This window comes from Mustela nigripes, chromosome 5, assembly GCF_022355385.1.
Source record: "Mustela nigripes isolate SB6536 chromosome 5, MUSNIG.SB6536, whole genome shotgun sequence".
Classification (NCBI taxonomy): domain Eukaryota; kingdom Metazoa; phylum Chordata; class Mammalia; order Carnivora; family Mustelidae; genus Mustela; species Mustela nigripes.
The window spans coordinates 32,420,668-32,437,500 of NC_081561.1; the positions used below are offsets into that span (position 1 = coordinate 32,420,668).

Genomic DNA, 16,833 nt, shown 5'->3' on the forward strand with positions numbered 1-16,833 from the left:
GCTCTGGAGACTCAGCCCTGGGTTCAGATACTACTTCTGGATACATACAGGTCTTAGGCGAGTCACTTACTTTCTTCTGAACCCATAGTTCCCTATCTACAAACATCTAAATAATAGAACCTACCACACAGGTTTGTTGGGAATGAGTCCTAGATACAAAAAATTGAGCAAAAGAGGTAAATGGTGGCACTGCTCATCTTTTGTCCATGAAATAATTACCTAATCGTATTGAAAAACCTAAAGAAGGGGGGGGCATCTCCCCTAGCTTGTCTCCCTCCACTGCTTTTCCAGCTGGGTTCCTGGAGCCTCCTTTCCCCAGCAGCCTTGCTGCCCTGGCCCCCAGCAGAAGGGCCCCAGCCCACTTTGGTCCGTCCCAGTCCGTCTTAGATGATGCTAGGGTCTGCAGAGTTGGCTCTTCTGGCTAAGAGTTTGCGGCTCTGCTTCCACGTGCTGGCTCCACACTCAGGCAAACAATCTCACACTCTGTTGTGGTGTGTGGGCTTTTATCGAGAGTCAGGTGTTTGTTGGGAATAGATGTTCAGTACCAAGACAAACACTGCTGCCAGTTTTCAAAGCTGTGCTTTGGGGACAGCCAGGAATGGGATTGATAGTTCAGCTGAAGCTGCTTTCTGCTTCCCTGTACCCCTATGTCTGAGGAGTGCATGTGCTTGAGAGTGTGGGTCAGAGCAGGCCATGACGTCTTCACCTTGATAAATCAGGAGATGTGGCAGCAGCCCTGGAAAACACATTTCTGGAAGAGCCCTTCTCCTTGGGGGTGGTGACATGGAGCTATTTCCTTGCCCTGCGGGTCCCACCCAGCCCTTACCCCCCACAAACCCACGTGAGTTTGTGGTCCGGCTACCGCCCTGCATCTCCGAATCCTGTTTTGGCACCACTGCATTGAGCCGTCCTCCATACAGCAGCTTAGGGGAGAGTCCAGGGCAGGCCGGTGGGCACGGCCACCTGGACAGAGAGGGCATCCGCCCGTGCTGCAGAGGCCAAGCCCACTGTGTCTGCGCTGCTGCCAGGCCAGGAAGCTTAGGAGAGTAGACTCAGCTCCACCCGTGAACTCTGGCTTCTGCCCGATGGGGCAGGAGGGGGCTTTCCCCAGGACCTCAGGGAGCACCAGCCTTCACCTCGGATCAGAGCAGAGTTCTCGTTTGTTCTGAATAGTCAGTAGCAGGGTTCAGATTGTCCTTAGGTTTCTGGATCTGGTAGAGGAGGCGTGGGCTCTGGGGTTGCCAGCCTGGGAGGAGGAGGAGCCGGCCGCCCGGCAGGCAGCCATTAACCAAGCCCAGGCTTGCCCAGTGTGCCTGGTTTCACATAGGCACGTATCCTGAAGGGCAAGACCCTAGCTGGAACTGGAGTTTTATTCTTGTCTTGGGCCTCGGGAACCTGAGCTTCCAGCACAGGAGCCACTTACCTGAATCCCCGACAGACAGGTTTCACAGCTCATTCCACTGTCTGGAGCCCTGAGAAGGGAAGTCTTCCCACTGGCCCGGGCAGCTCTGGCTGCTTTGAACAAAGGCCTGTCTGTAGAGCAGCGGAAGAGATCACTTGCTTTCTTTTGCTAAAGCCAGCCGTTGTAGTAGCTGTTCACTGCAGGCTCCTCAGGGGCCTGATCTCCCTGCACACAGAGCCCCCTTCTTCACCAGGGACGTCTACTGTCTACTGAGCTGTAGGCGTCCCCTTGCATGTTTAGAGGGGGCCATGTGGCTCCTGTACATGTTACATTTTCTGTCTTCACAGCTGTACTTGGGGTTCAGGCTTCTTCCTTGGTGCCTGCCCCCCTCCCATGCGCTCCTCCTCTAGATTGTGAGGAGCCTGCTCTGGGCCTGGTGCTTCTCCCCTGGGCTCCAATAGACCCAGAGGGAAGCCTCTTTCCAAGTTGTTGAGTACGCTTGCTCACCTGAGGAATATTAGGTGGAACGTCTTTATTTCATCGCCTGTTTCTGTGACGCCCCATGGCTTATCCTCTTGGCAGGGAGGTACAATCTTTCTTACGTGGTGAGTGGGGGTGGGGGCGGTCACTTCACCTGTGGGCTATGCCCTCAGGGCCATGTCATTCCTCTGTCCCCTTCTCTGGCTGTCCTAGAAACTGTTGGCCCAAACTGTAGGAATGTGCCTTCTCTGTCCCCAATAAGCTGCTTCCAGCCCCTTGAGCGGCAGGTAGAGTCTCCCCGTCTCCGCCTTTCATACGCATGTGTGTCGGCTGACATGCGATGCTGGGGAACCTGTCATTTTGCTCTGGTGCTTGTGCTGCTGTGTCCTTCTCCCTGGGCGGTGGCAGCAGCAGCAGCTTCTGCTCCGATGTCCGATCCCTGATGTATTTTCCTGAGCGTGGAAGGGAGGAGGGTGGGGAGGGGAGAGGGGGAGGGCCAGACATTATGAGAGCGAGCGAGGGCTGTGGGGCCGGCAGCAGGCAGCGTGGAGCCCAGGAGCCTCCAGACAAAGCACTCTGCTGCGGTTCTGTGAGCGCACGCATCCGCCGGGAGCAGGCAGGACCACAGCTGCCCGGCTGGGGGATTACAAGCAGGAATGAATCAGCAGCCGGGGACACTTGACTTCTTGGGCACACAAGAGCCTGCCGCCTAGGTTCCCTGGAGCAGACAGCCCCACTCAAGGAAAGGGGACCCAGCGTCCTGGAGCCCTGCTGCAGCGTGCATCAGGAGGCCACCGGGTCCCTGAACACCACCTCTTCTGCAGAGGATAGAAGAGGGGAGCCCTAGGACAGGGGCAGGACGGTCGCCGGGGGCTCCTAGATAACCAAGCCAGTTGGCCTTGGACTGCCTTGAAGGGCAGAAAGTGCTGAGAACAACAGAATGACTTTCACCGTGTCAAGAGTTCTCTGGAGGTGATGTTTTCGTAGTTGGTTCTTCTTTTTCCTCCCTTCCTCTTTTTTTTTTTTTTTCTTTTCCTCCTTTTATCTGTTCTTGTCCAGGAGAACCAGAGAAGTAGGTGGGGGTTAGGCGCTCAGCTCAGGTCTGCCGGGAGGGCTAAACTCTGTTCCTCCCCACTGTGCCACACGCCCCTGTCCTGCGCGAGGAGCAGAGTAGATACATGTCGTCCCTTCCCCGCTGGTCCTCCAAGGAGAACGTCAAGAACCCGAGACCCTGGGAAGACAGTTGCTGTCTTTATCACTCAGCCAAAGAGAGAACAGCGCCGAACATGAATAGACTTAAGCCGCCGCAGCTCAGCTGACAGAGGACCGCTTCTTTTTCCCCTTTCTTTCATCGGGCTGGATTTTGTCTTCTCTAGCCAAGAACTGGATCCGCCTGCCTGTTTTCCACCTGAGCAGGCAGGCGAGTCACAGGCACAGCCAGTACCACAAGAGGAAAATGAATGCCCAGCCCTGGCGAGAGAGCCCAGCCCGGGAAGGCAGCCGTTCAGCCAGCACCCTGGTGCGGGAGACGCCCTGCTCACCAGCAGCCAGAGTCTAGCTGTGGACTGAGCTCCTGGCCCCGCCGGCCGCACGGCCCCCAGGAGTGCGATGTCGCTGTCACAGCTGAGCCACACCTGAGCTTGATTCCTGGGCAGCTGCCCAGGCTCTGCACCCTCGGCCCCTCTGTCTTGAGCCTCTGAGCACAAAGGGCCAGTGGCCATGGTTTGCTTATTCCGGGACTGCTGGGGGAAAACAAGTAAAAGTCTCTTTTCTCCCCCTGCCGGGTTCTGTGCTGCTTGCGTTGCATGTGCCGGGTCACTGTGACCAGTCACCGCTGCTTCCCTCCCGGAGCCCTCGCTGTGTGCCTGTGTCCCTCCGCTGCATGAAGAGGCGTGCGCTCTCCTGACTGGTGTGTGCTGCAAGGTCGCAGGACTTGCCCCTCGCCCAAGGCCCCGCAGGGGCTCCAGAAGTTGCATGGATGAGAGAAGCCCCCCAGCCCCTCTAGTGCCTGTGGGAACAGACTTCCTGAAATGCCTCAGTGCGAACACTGACGAGGAACTGCCCCGACCTGTGCGCGGCGACCGTGCATGTGCCACGTGGCCCCGGAGCTGCTCGGACTGGGGGGCTGGGGGGGCAGGTGTGTGTGTGTGTGTGAGCAGCCCAGGCTGTCCTGCCCTTGACCTGCACCTGGAAGAGGAGCTGCAGGTCCTCTGCTCTCTGGTCTCTTGTACATAGTCTGGCTGCCCTATGGTAATGACTATGATGTGGCAGTGCCATCTGTCTTCCTCTGAGTGCCGCTGCTACCGCCTTAATGGTTTTTCCCTTTTCAAGCGTCTGCCGATTCCTCTCTCGTCAGGTTCGCGGACGCTGGAGCAGAGCGTCGGGGAGTGGCTGGAGGCCATTGGGCTGCAGCAGTATGAGAGCAGGTTGCTTCTGAATGGCTTTGACGATGTCCGCTTCCTGGTAAGTGCCCGGAGGCCTCCTGGGGGAGGGCTGCAGCCCCACGGAACCCGGGCTGCTCTGCTCTCCTGTGGCCCTCACCGGAGTGTGAAATGGTACGTAGACCCGCGTGCCAGCGAAGCGCCGGGTGCAGTGACTTAGACATCCAGGAAGTCTGCCGGGCGTCGTGCGCCTTCTTTCTAAACTCCACTCCCAGAAATAGTTCTGTCGGGAGAGCTGTTTGCAGGTCCTTTTCCCGAGAGGCTGGGTCCCTGCCTGCAGACCTTTGCCCCTCGCTGGTCCCCCTCTCGGGCCTCAGACCATGTGTTGTGTGGTGAGGCCTCAAGGCCCTTTCATTCCGGGTCAGACACCAGGAGTTTTGGTGGTTGGGACAGCTAGGTTCCCTGTGGTGCCTCCCTGTCCCGTCTCTATTGGATACCAGAAGTTTCCTTTATTCCCCAGAACGCTGCTATGAAGCAGGTAGTCACTGAAGCAAGGAGCCTTGGCCAGCAGAAAGGCTCTCCCCTGTATATTCCTGGCCCAGCATCCAGGGTGGGGAATGTGGCCATGCAGCCTCAGGGAGTCCTAACCTCAGGCATGGCTTAGAGGAGAGGCTGAAGTGGCAGTCTGAGGAATCAGTTGCTCTTCTGAGGTACCATTCTGTACTGTCTTCTTAAACAATAGAAGGTGTCAAAAAAAAATAAAAATCTAGGTGTCTCTCCTCATGCTGCCTGTGGAGTCCGGGCCTGGCTGGGACCTGGGGTTGGGATCCAGTGCTCCTTCTGTCCACCCAGAAAGTAGCTCAGGCAGGGTACCCATGAGCCTTCCTCTCCTGGAAGCCCTCCAGGATATGGTAAAGGAAAGGGTTCGGATTCAGTTAGCCCAGAGCTTCTAGCTCCAGTATGGGTCCCGTGGGTTTCCCACCGATGGGCTGGCATTTGGTGCTTTCTGAATAGCAGCTTGCCCAGGGAGCAAGCCTGGGGCTGCCGGGAGGAACCCTCACTAGGACAGGCTCCATCTCCAGGGCAAACAGTAAAGTCTGTAGCAAACCACCCTTCCAAAGCCAGTTTAGGACCAGTTATTTTAAATAGCAGTTTGTTTGTTTTTTTAAGTTGAACTAGGTATATTTATGGTTCTTTTTTTTTTTATTAATGGTTCTTATAACCTAATCCCTGACTCCCCATGGTTCTGGGGGAAGGCAGCAAACCCAGGATAGAGGTGGTGGTTCAGCCCATGAGTTAGGGTAGTTGGCTCCTGGTGCTGAGTGGCGAGGGACTCTCCCTTTCCCAGCACAGCCCCTTTACCAGACCAGCTGTCAGACAGGCAAGGGCGGGGGTGGGAGGAGGCTGTGGACTTCACAGTGTTCCCCTCCTTGTGCTTTAGTATTTTAGAGATTGAGCTCTTGACGTCTCACCCCTCCTTCTGCTGACTTTGGAAAGGGTGAGGTTTCCAGCCCTCAAACAACATTTAAAGACTCCTTTAAAACCGCTTGCCTGCCTCTCCCCATGCTTACACCCAGAAAGTAGCTGGGCGGGCAACTTGGTAAATCTGGCCCTGAGCCAAACATCCAGACAGGATGCAGGGCTCTATTAGTATGTGTCTCTTTTCTTTCTTTCGTGGAAGGACACTCATCACAGGAGGCCGGGAGCTCAGTCTTTCCAGGAGCCTTCTAGGCCCCTCCTGTTGCCCTGGGTACGAGCTGTTCCCTGTGGCCGCTCTCCCATTTCCGGCTGGATACTGGCGGGCGGAGTCTGTGCGGGAAGGAATGCTGGTTACACCTCAGTTGAGCATGTTTCTTCTGATACCTGGAGTGGCCCGAGTACCCATGCAAAGCATCCTGGGTAATTGCATGTAAATTGCCAGATGGACTGTAAGACTAATTGTTTTAGCAACCAGAAAAAAGGCAAAAACACACAAGAAGGGGGGGCATTTTTATTTAAAAACATTCGCTCGCTGCATATGGTATAATTTCCATCTTGCTAGCTGTGGTATCTGTCCATGTAATTGGGTTTTCAATAGGTTACACATGTTTTTCTTGATTCTGAAAAGCCTGGGAGACTCTTCTTCAAGATGCGCAAGTGGGTCCCTGGGAGCTGGGCTTTAGTTGTAGTGGGAGCATATGGACATGAAGAATGTTTCACAGGCAGGCTGCTGCTAGAGCATGTCCCCGTGACGGGCTCCTACAGCCCCCGCCAGGGTGGGAGGGCCTTCACCATTGTGTGGTCTCATCAGCTATGCCTCAAGCCCTTCCAGATTAATCTTGGCCCCAATGCTCTCCAGTGTTGGGGGATTCACCACCTTGCAAAGTAACAGCCGGTCGTTCTTTGTGTCACTCAGGCTGAGCCAAAATCTGTTTCCTTGTGGTTTCTGTCCCCTGGCCCCAGGTTTACCTTTTGAGCCACAGAGAACACACTTCCGCCCCTTAGAAAATTGTCCACTTTCTGTCATGCCCTCCTGGGTCTTGTCTTGTGTAGATCCAGCGTCCTCTTACTCTGGGCTGTTCCTCCTGTGATGTGGTGACTGAGCTGGACAAGCATTGCACTTTAAACTTTATTCACCCTCCCATGCCTGTGGGCAGAGAGCATCTTTGATCTGGAGGGGTCAGAGGAAAGGCAGGGGGTGCTGCTGGGTGTTCTCTCGGCTGATCTGGCCGACACCAGTCCCGGGGAGGCAGGGCCCAGGAGTCGGGCTCCTGCCTCTGCTGGCCGGCCCACCACACTGACTCACACATCACAGCCAGTTCCATTTTTCACCCTGAGTCTTGTCCACGGGAAATGGGCTTGCCTAGGAGAAGGGAGGAAATGCATTTGATCAACACTGAAGGAAGGTGGTTGGTGGTCAGCGAGTGCCGGTCTCCCTGTCTGGGGACTGAACCTGACCTCTCTTCCTAGGATGGCAGTTGAGTCAGTGATGGTGCTCCACATGCCAGAGTGTTAGGTAGATGTTAAAAAAAGTTTTTGAAGAACGTCTGATACAGAGAAACGTTCACCTTGGAGTGTTGAGTGAAAAAATCAAGACACAAAAATCCATGTGTGACATGATCTTAATTTTCAAAAAAGAAAACCTCTCTGCATGAGAGGTTCAAGGGGGTAGGCCAGAACATTTCAGAGGTTATCTAAGGGGGACTGTAGGAGGCTGACTCTCTTTTGGAATGTAGTATGTGTTGTGCCTTTGCTACCATGAATGAATGAATCTGAAGTCAGAAAAACAAATAATAATATGTGTCTGAAGGAACCTAATGGTCCAGCTGGGAAAACAAGCACACAAAGCAAAGCAATGAAAACAATAGAGCAGCCTAGTGGTACGCGCTATGGTGAGGCCTGTAGGTGCTGCAAGAGCACAGGGGAGGAGAACCCCGCTTCCCGGATGCGGACCGTGTGCTAGGCGAGGAGCTGGCTCACGGCCCTAGGTGTATTGTTGGGTCGAGTCTCAGCTGGGGCTGTGAGGCCCAGAGGGCGGAGTCACTACCAGTAAGGGGCAGTGCCGAGATGCTAGCCCAGATCCGTGCAGCTTTGAACTTCTGGATCACACGTGCTGTCTAAGGGTTTGCCGGGGCTGTGGGGCCTGGAGGAGGGGCGAGTGTGGAGCCAGAGTGGTCTGTGGGGAATAAGGAGGTCAGTATAGTATAGTATAGTGTAGGGTAGCATAGACAGGATGGAGGGATGGGCTGGTTTCAACTATGAGCAGCCTTGACGGCCACGTTATGGGGAGGCCCTCTGGTTGCGGTCCTCATCAGGCACAGAGCCTCTGGAGTCGGGGTGTACCTTAGATGATGATGGTGCACGGTGGAAAACGGGCACGTGGTGGGGGCTACGCTGGGGGGACAGACAAACGGAAGAGAGAAATGAGTCTGGCAGCCAGCTCTGGCTGGGTCAGAAACAGACCGAGCCGCGGGCCCGTCGCCTCTCACAGCCAGCATTGTCATGGAGGCCTCTTGCTCCTCCTGTCAATTTATTTCTCCACAGGCTTCCGCCACGTGCAGATTAGCTCCTACTGCTTTCCTGTCTGTTTCTGAGGCCATGCCAGTTGTTCCCGTGTGTTGGGGAGGGATGACAGGTGAAGAGGAGTGAGCCCTGAGAGGGCTCAAAGGCACAGGCTTGGGGAGGAGGGCATTCTTTCTTGGCCTCTGTGAGGTTTCCAGCCAGGTCCCCAGACCCCAGAGCTTCTCTCCATGCTCTGTCTCCGGATTAGCTTCTCATTCCAGCCTGGGAAGCCAGTGTTCTGTGCACAGGGAGGCCACGCCCTTGGGTTCTTACCCTGACTTCCCGTGCTCCCTCCCTTTGCCTTCTTCCCCTGAGGCTCCCCGGGCCCCCTTTTGGCCCGGGCCTGCTGCGGCACTGCTGTCGGGACGCCTCCTCCCTGCCTCAACTTCTCCATCTGCCCTAGCACCCTCTTCAGCTCACAGAGCACTCTAACTGCTGGCTGCTCCTTCAAAATTTTCTGTGCCCCAATGCAAAGCAGGGCCCGATAGGGAGATTTTCCTCAGCTAGGGGCATTGGAGGGTCCACGGAGCTGGGACCTGGGCTTTGAAAGGAACACTCTGAGACTGTGCAGATCCCGTCTCCTGGGCTGACTCATGGCTTTGGTCACCTCCTCGGGGGGCCCCAAGGGTGGCTGCACCACCAGATGCTTCCTTGCTCTGCTGGACCCTTTCACCTTGGGAGAAGGCAGGCTTACTTCGGACCTCTTTCCAGGCCATGCTCTCTCTTGCTCTCCCTCTTCCTTTCTGTCTGCCAGACTGTGTGGAATTGTTCAGGGTCAGGTGACAGCAGCTGCAGTCCCACTGTTGTTTCCCCTGGTACTGCTCTGGCCTTTTCCAGTCCCTTTGACAGGGAAAGGAGCTGAGAACTATCTTCATGTCTGTGAGATGAATTGAGTTCACTTGAAGATGGAGTTGGACTGTTCCTTGGCTTCTGATTTTGAGCAGCAGCAGGGGTTCTGTGCCAGCATCTCAAATGTCTGAGTGGTCATATATTCCAACCCCCAGCAGCACCCATGGGCAGGGCCCAGGGGCCCATGTGTCTCTATTAGATGCACAGACCTCCTCACACACCAAGTGTCAGTTAAAATTCACATGTTCACAGGCATCCCTGGAGCCCATCCGTGGACTCCTGGGGCCCATTGAGTCCACACTGCCGACTCTCGGATTAAGTCACTTCCCCGAGGTTGCTCCGCAAGCAAATGCCTGCACTGGCACTAGAAGCAGGCCTCCTGGGCCCAGAGGCGTGCTTCCGCCTCCCACTCTAGTCTCCACACCTTTCCCAGGAATGTGCTATGTCTGGGGCTTGTACTCAGCGCATCCCCTCAAAGAGGGGCCGTGGCATGTGAGCCAGTGAGTGAGGCTGGTGCTACATGGCCTCATTGGCAGGTGCAAGTCTGGGTCAGGCAGACGTTCCATCTACCCGCTGCGTGGGGGGCGGGGGGGCACTCTGCAGAAGCCTGGGCAAAGAAGCTGCTGGGAATCAGACCCCAGTAAGCTTGTGGCTCTGACTGGGGGGCCCACCGAAGCCTTCTGGCTTTGTGGCTCCCACCACCACAGGATTCTCAGTGAAGGTCCAGTGCTTGCTGAGGCCACGGTGAAGTCAGCTGGAGGGAGAAGGGCTCAGAGGAGAAGTAGAGGTTCTACGTATTTGCAAAGAGTGAGGAGATGTGGGTTTTCCTCCAGCACCCCCCATAAGATTTTGTGCCCCCTTGTTTATCCCCTGTCCTATGGCATCTCATTTGACTGCTTACTTTATGGGGACATAAGTTCTGCAGGGGACACACTGTTCCCTGTTGTGACACATAACACCCACTGAGACTGGCCGTGAGCTCAAGAACGTAAGGCGGTACGGTGGCACATTCTCCACACGGAGCGCAGGCAGCGGCCTTTCTCTGCTGCACACATACTGGCTTTGTCCACAGGTCTGTGGTGTAAAGCTTGTTTGGGGCGATCTTAGAACTGAGCCCTTTGACTCCAGTCTGCCTTGGGCCTTGCTAAGTTCCACTGCTGATCTGGAGGGTGGATACAGCTCCTTGACCTCAGAGAAGGCCTCAGAAAGGCAGGTGTTTGGGGGTGATGGGTAGTAGGAGGGAAGGGTGCTGGGCCTGGTGTGGAGAGAATGGGGATGCCAGGAACCTGCTTGGGAGAGCAAGGATCACAAAAAGGTGTTGTTGCCACAAAACTGGGAGATGAGTCCTGACACTGGTGCTTTCACACCATCCGTGGGAGCCCTTCGGAGATTGACAGGTGGCGAGGGCCTCACCAGTTCAGAAACAGAACTGGTGACAGGTGTGCCTCTTCCTCCTCTTCTATAGAACTGCTTGCATTGGTCACTGTCAAGTTCTGTCTCTCTGGGTGGGGACAGGTCTGGGCTGCAGTGGGGTCAGGGGTTGCCAGGAGAGCAGGGGGCGTGGTGCAGGGCTGAGCTGGGGAAAGGTGTCCTGCCGGAGGCTCTGTGACACAGCCCCAGGGCAGGAGCAGGTTGGCTGGGCCAGAAGGCAGCGAACGCAGAGACACAAGAGCGCTCCCCGAGCGCTGGTTCCTGCCAGCAGCAGGTCAGTGCTCAGCGCCATGGGATTCCTTATTTAACCTGCGAAGCAGGGGAGCTTACTCCTTTTTATAAGATTCTAAGTTTGTAACAACCTTGAGGAACAAAGTCAGAATTTGAACTCAGTTCTTATTTGAACAGGTTCTTCCCCTGCGCACCACATTGCCTTGTGTGTGGCGGCAGCGCGCAGAAAGCCCTCAGCCCCGAGGTGAGAGAATGCATGTGTGCTTCAGGGAGTGAGGCTTCTGTTTTCTGTCATTATTAACATTTGGAGCCACAGCATGAGCCACAGAGCCCTGCCCCCTCTCCCAGACATCCTGCTCCCCAAGCGGTGGAGGAAGCCACCGTGTCCACTGGCAGGTTAAGTCGTGGGGTGCCGTGGACCCCAGTGCGGGCAATCGCTGTAGCTAGTCCTGACAGACAGCTGAATATCACCGGCATAGGTGTTCACGCAATACAGGAAAATTGGGGGGCGGGGGTGATAAAAGCAGTTAAAAGAACAACGTGTATACTGTAAGCCCAATTTTGCTGAAAGTTTTTAAATAAAAGCTTAGAAAAATACACCAAAGTGATAGAACTAATTGCAGTTCTACCTTTTAAAAAATATTCTCTTAGAAAAGAATACTAGAATGGTACCCCTTTTTTTCTCCATGAAGTGATGATTCTGTGAGTTTGCTTTTACATTTTTCTTTGTGCTTTATTTCTTTTTTAAATGCTCTATAGTAAATTTGTATAACTTCTCTACTCAGGAAAAAAATTGGTTTTGATGTGGGAAAGACAGGCAGGGCCCCATGGAAACCAACAACGTTCCTGAAGGGACTGCAGAGTAAATAACCCGTGAAGCATCTGAGGCCTGGAGGGCTGAGTCCAGGCCTCCACACACACGGATCCGGCGGGGGTGGGGGGGGGTGTAGGCCAGACTTGCCCTGGATCTGACCAGAGGGGGATGTGTATGCAGGCCTCCCACCAACTGAGCCCCTCATTTGTTACTGAGCTGTGGCAGGTCCCCTCCTGGGAAGTGGGCCCACAGATACGTGCCCGGAGGGGCGTGTATATCCCACTGGGTGCCCTCGGGCTGCCCCTCCCCCCAGTGCCCTTCCCCACCCCCCAGTACAGGGCAGCCTCAGGAGCATCCCTCCTCACGGATCTAGGCTGGAGAAGAGAGGGACATTAGGTGCCAGGCTTTCTCCAGAGGCAAAATGTGGCCAGGACCACAGCCCTGTTTCTCATTCTGTCCCTCAAGAGAGGTTTGAGTCCTTGCTTTTTCATGACCGATGGCAGGAGAAATGACCAAGTGATTGAGGAGAGAGCGGCCACAGTGAATACGGAAATGAGGCGGGAGGGGCAGGCCAGTCCAGTGCTATTCTGCCAGGAGACATTCTTCTATCAGAGGGTGTCTGCCTCCGTTTGAGTGGGGGGCCCGATCCCCAGGGGGCCGACATCTGGTCACGGATAGGCCTCGAGGTGGAGTGCCCAGATGCGTTGTCCACAAGCCTGACTTTTTCTCATTCTCCTGTATTGCTCACACACCTTTGCTGGTGACATTTAACTATCTCTCAGGACTAGCCACAGTGGCTGCCCGCACTAGGGTCCAGGGCACCCAGTGACTTAACCCACCATGGCTTCCTCCACCACAAGCAGGCTTTTGCGGTTCCTAGGGCACATACCTGGCCTCAGTGCTGGGCCATCCTGGGCCCAGTCCCCTGGGGTGCACGTGGCTACACACAGGACAGGGCCCTGTTCTGAGCCAGGAGTGCCTTTCTGAGGCTGGAGTTGTACTGACACCTGTGCATCCTTGCAGGTGGGCCAGGAGGGAGAGGGCAAGCAGACCTGGGTGGTCCAGGGTGCAAGGGGCCCGCCCAGGGGGAGCAGGAAGGACCTCTGGGAGAGAGGACAGAGAGTGAGGAGGGACAGGGGTCTGTGGCTCACCATGGCCACAGCAGTCTGGGCTTCCCCCCAGGCCACCTGTGGGCCTTGCCCTGCTCTGGATCACTCCCACAAGGGCTGAGTTTAAGCGGGGTGGCGAGTTTGGAGTATTTTCCCTTCAGGGACTTGACCCATGCACGGACTACTGGATCCTGGATTCCCAGAGGCAGGAGGAGCAGGACCTGCCAGGCCCGGGAGAGGCTAACTGACCTCACAGTTAGCCTCAGGAATTGGGGCCCTAGCAGAGGCAGCCTCAGAGCTGGTGCCAGCACTCTGCCCAACACCTGCATGCTGAGGGCTCGTCTCCTTCCAGGAGAGGCTGAAACATCCGTGGCCTCTCGTCTTACTGGTGGGCCCAGCCTAGAGCCCTGGTCTCGCACTTGGCGAGGCTTGCTGTAATCGCCCCTTTACTTGCCCTGAGTGCTTGCCTGTGCACAGGAGGTGGGCAGAGTGCCACGCTTTCATGGCGGGCAGGGGCTGGGGCTGCTGTCTATCGTGGATGATCAGGCCTGGAGTCAGCTTTCCAGCCCCTGTCCGGGCCACCGGACCCGAGCTCAGCTCGCACCTCCCCATGCTCAGACCCTTTGTCGAGGGACTACTGAGCCCCACATGCCTGGAAACAAGTCAGGATTGTAGGGTGATGTTCAGATGACTGTGCCCTTTCTGCTTTGGTTCTTCTCTGGGCCGGGGAAGAGGCATCTCTGTGAACCGAATAGAGCAGAGACAGCGCTTTGTGACCTCAGGCAGGTTAGTCCTTCACTGAACCTCCGCTTCCTCGTGACTAAACAGGAGAGCTTCTCTCTGTCCTGGGCAGGACCAGCTGACTCCCTGGCACAGCCCCCAAGCCCAGGCCCACCTCCCCGCTCCCACCACCCGGAACTTCTCCCTGCTCCCGAGGCGGGTGGCATCTGTCCCGTGCTATTCCTTAGCTGGGGAACTCTTGACCCACTTCTCTGCCCTCTCCCCACATGAAACTCCCTGCGGATCCTGCCACCACCTACCCCTAAGCTCCAAACATCCTTGGGGCTCCCCTTCCCTACCCCAGCATGTCCCCACCTCTCCCACACCTCGTCCTTGTCTCTCTCAGAGGACTCCAAAAGACCACAGTTGTGAGGTCAGCAGCATCGGTTTTGGCTTTTCCGACTTTTCTTTTAATGGGGTCCCCTCCGACCGTCAGTTTCCCTGGTCACTCAGCAGATTGGTGTTGCACGTGGACAACAGGCTGGGCATTGCCCTAGACTCAGGTGGCAAAGCTGTGAGTGAGATGGGCAGGCGGCAGTCTCTAGCCCATAACAGCCTTGGGGCCCTCAGCAGGCAGCTCAGCTGGCTTTCCTTTTGCCTGAGAAGGGCCCACACCAATGTACCACATTCCCACATGTTCCTTCTTAGGCCTTTTCCACCATTTGTTGAATGAAGACATACCCAGCAGTTAAAGAAATTTCCAGCAAAATATTGACAAGTGAGGTATGTCTCAAGATGCAGAAGGATCTTTTCTTCTGCTAAAATCACAGGGTCAGGAAGACTCTGAAGATAATCAGAGCCCTGGAAGGCCAGGGAAAGCTGGGGAGAAAGAGCCGTGGGGCCTACAACAGCCGTTCCCTCTGCCTCTGCCGGACTCTCCCCTGCACTCCCGGGGGCAGGTCCTGCTGTCTGCGCTCCGTCCTTCCTGCGGCCCCTGGCTGCAGGCCTCCCTCTTCCCCACTGTCCACATATCCACTGAGCCAGGCCCAGACTCTGGCCCTTGGAAATCCCACTTGGCACAGATAAGCCACTGCTCTAGGTACCACATTCTGCGCCCATGGGTGAGGCCCAATGGCAGATACTGGCAGGAAGGGGAAACCGTGCCTAGGGAAAATAAAACTAATTACAGCTGCCACAACAGGCACGGCCTCTTGGTTATGCCTTCTCGAGGAAGGATGCCCAAGAATGATGGTGTGTGATTGTGCAAGCCAGTCCCCTGAGCAGGTTCATGCTGCCCTGCCCTGAGCTCTGGCAGGCCGACCTCAGCCCGCTCCAGGCCCGTTGGTGCTGAGAGCTCTGGGCTCAGTGCTTGGGCTTTGTATGCCGAGGCCTGGGTATCCAGACCCTTGCTTCTCCCTCACTGTGAGGCCTCCGCAAGCCCTGCCCTCCTCAACTCTTAGCACCCTCCAGGGACCCATGAGGTGCTAGGAGTTGGGATTCTGTACCAGTAAAAAGGAAATGCTGCCCCGCCCCACCCTGAGGTGGAGAGCAGGCAGTGGGAGGAAGGTTCCTCGGTAGGGATGTTAGTCCCAGAGCCCAAGTGCGCCTCAGCACTGGGACGGATTCCCTGCCCTGGTCTCAGGCTGCTGCTGCTGTAGCTTCCACACTTGGCTACAGCAGACTCCCAGCTAAGCAAGTAGAGAGAACCTGGAGCATGAGATAGTAGTCTAATTGTCCCTTTGTCATTCACAAGTTCTGTGACCTTGGATAAGTCACTTCTGCTCTGTGAGCCTGTTTCTTTGTATAATCAGGCAGTTCCTATCTCAGAGAGTTTTTTTCCAAGCGATGAATGCACAGTGCCAGGACGTGGTCAGGACCCATATCACTGGCACCTTTGTCATCTCCCCCACAAAGGGAACTCTTGTTACCCATAGTGACCCTGAGGACCACTTATTGTGCTCTTCCCTGGAGAGCGGGCCCTGGCCCAGAAGGCAGGATCCCAGAACCCCCACTGGCCATGAAGCCTGAGGCCTGGCCTGCAAAGTAAGGCACAGGGTCAGCGCCCTCCAGGTGCTTGTGAGGGTGGGCTGACAGGACGGCGGGGGCTAAAGCAGAACCTGGGGCAGGGATGCCCTGACGCTCTGTCCTCCTATCCTCCCGTCCTCAGGAACTGAACCCAACTGGCTGAGTGTTGACTACTTATGTGTTTCAGATTTCTCTTACACTCAGACACTTTTTTAATCTAAGGAAGGTTCTAGTCACTGAAATGCTTAGGCCAAAGAGCTGTTCTACTTTCTTAGCTCTGGGACAAAAGTAGCCCTTGGTATAAACATCAGTGTGGTAGAAGGTAAAGTAGAAGGTCTCTCTTCCCCCATTGCCCTCCTCATGAAAATGGTTCTAAAAGGCAGCAGTCCCATTCTTCCTTTAGTAAAAAGGGTGTGGAAACTTCCAGAATGTTTCTCCCCTTTGAGGATTTGGAGCACCTTATAGTCCCCACACAAGCTGATCCAAGAGGATAATGTGGCACATGCAGGAAGTCAGGAGACCCTGCCTGCTCCCAGGACATGCTCTGGCAGCTTCCTGCTTTGATTTTCCATCACATCCTTTGGTTTTCCTTTGTTTCCCTCTGCCTCTGTCTCCTCACAGCTGCATACACAACGCCACCACCCCTCCTCCTAACTGGGTAATGAAGGCCCACTATCCAGCTGGATCTGGGCTTTCTGGTTGTCAGCTCTCAGTTCAGTACTAATGTTGCCCAAAAACCTTGCAAAGGGTCGGGAGTAAATGTTGGGGCTACAGTAGGACTTCAGAAACTTGCCAGGGTGTGCTGTTGCTTTCAGCACAGGTCCCACTCGTGCCCTCATCCTCGGGGAGGGTGTCTATGCAGGCGGCCGCCCCTTGCTGCCTTTCCCATCCACATACCCTACATTTGGGCCCACAGGACTGCGGGAACTCCAGGTGATGACTCTGGTTTCATGGTGACCTAGTTGCTGGCCTCAGACTTGGAGGGGTACCCTTGGGGCAGGGGCCTTCTGCGGCTTGAGCTGAGAGAGCTGCCACCCTGGCTCTCTCTGCCTGGGCTCCCTGGAACGTACGGCTTAGGAGGCGTCCTTTGTGGAGCAAAGGTTTGGTCACCACGTACAGGCCCTGGGGAGGCTACTGTGCCAGTGTTTACTGAGCTCGGGTACAAAGGTAAGGCCACCAGTGATGGTCTGCATGAGGTGGCACGAGTTACTCAACTTCTTCATCTGTAAAGTGGGCATAAGGAATACCCACCTCAGTAGAATAGAAAGTACAGAAAGAGTCCCAGAAAAACAGGAATTTAGGACACATCAGGGGTCATCTCAGATTGGTAGGGGAAAGGTAGCTCATTCA

At 55.5% G+C, this 16,833-nt stretch overlaps 1 protein-coding gene across 9 annotated transcripts in view; it reads left to right on the top strand.

The window, feature by feature from the left end:
* The window catches only part of ANKS1A (ankyrin repeat and sterile alpha motif domain containing 1A), a 178,822-nt gene that overhangs the window by 147,721 nt on the left and 14,268 nt on the right, over nucleotides 1-16,833 (top strand). For 8 of the 9 annotated variants that reach the window (XM_059400068.1, XM_059400071.1, XM_059400069.1 and 5 more), the window contains one exon: nucleotides 4,239-4,345. In XM_059400068.1, coding sequence (XP_059256051.1) covers nucleotides 4,239-4,345 — 107 coding nt within the window. Of the gene's footprint in view, nucleotides 1-3,658; nucleotides 4,346-16,833 lie in introns of those variants that run through there. The other variant, XM_059400077.1, reaches the window with a different exon arrangement.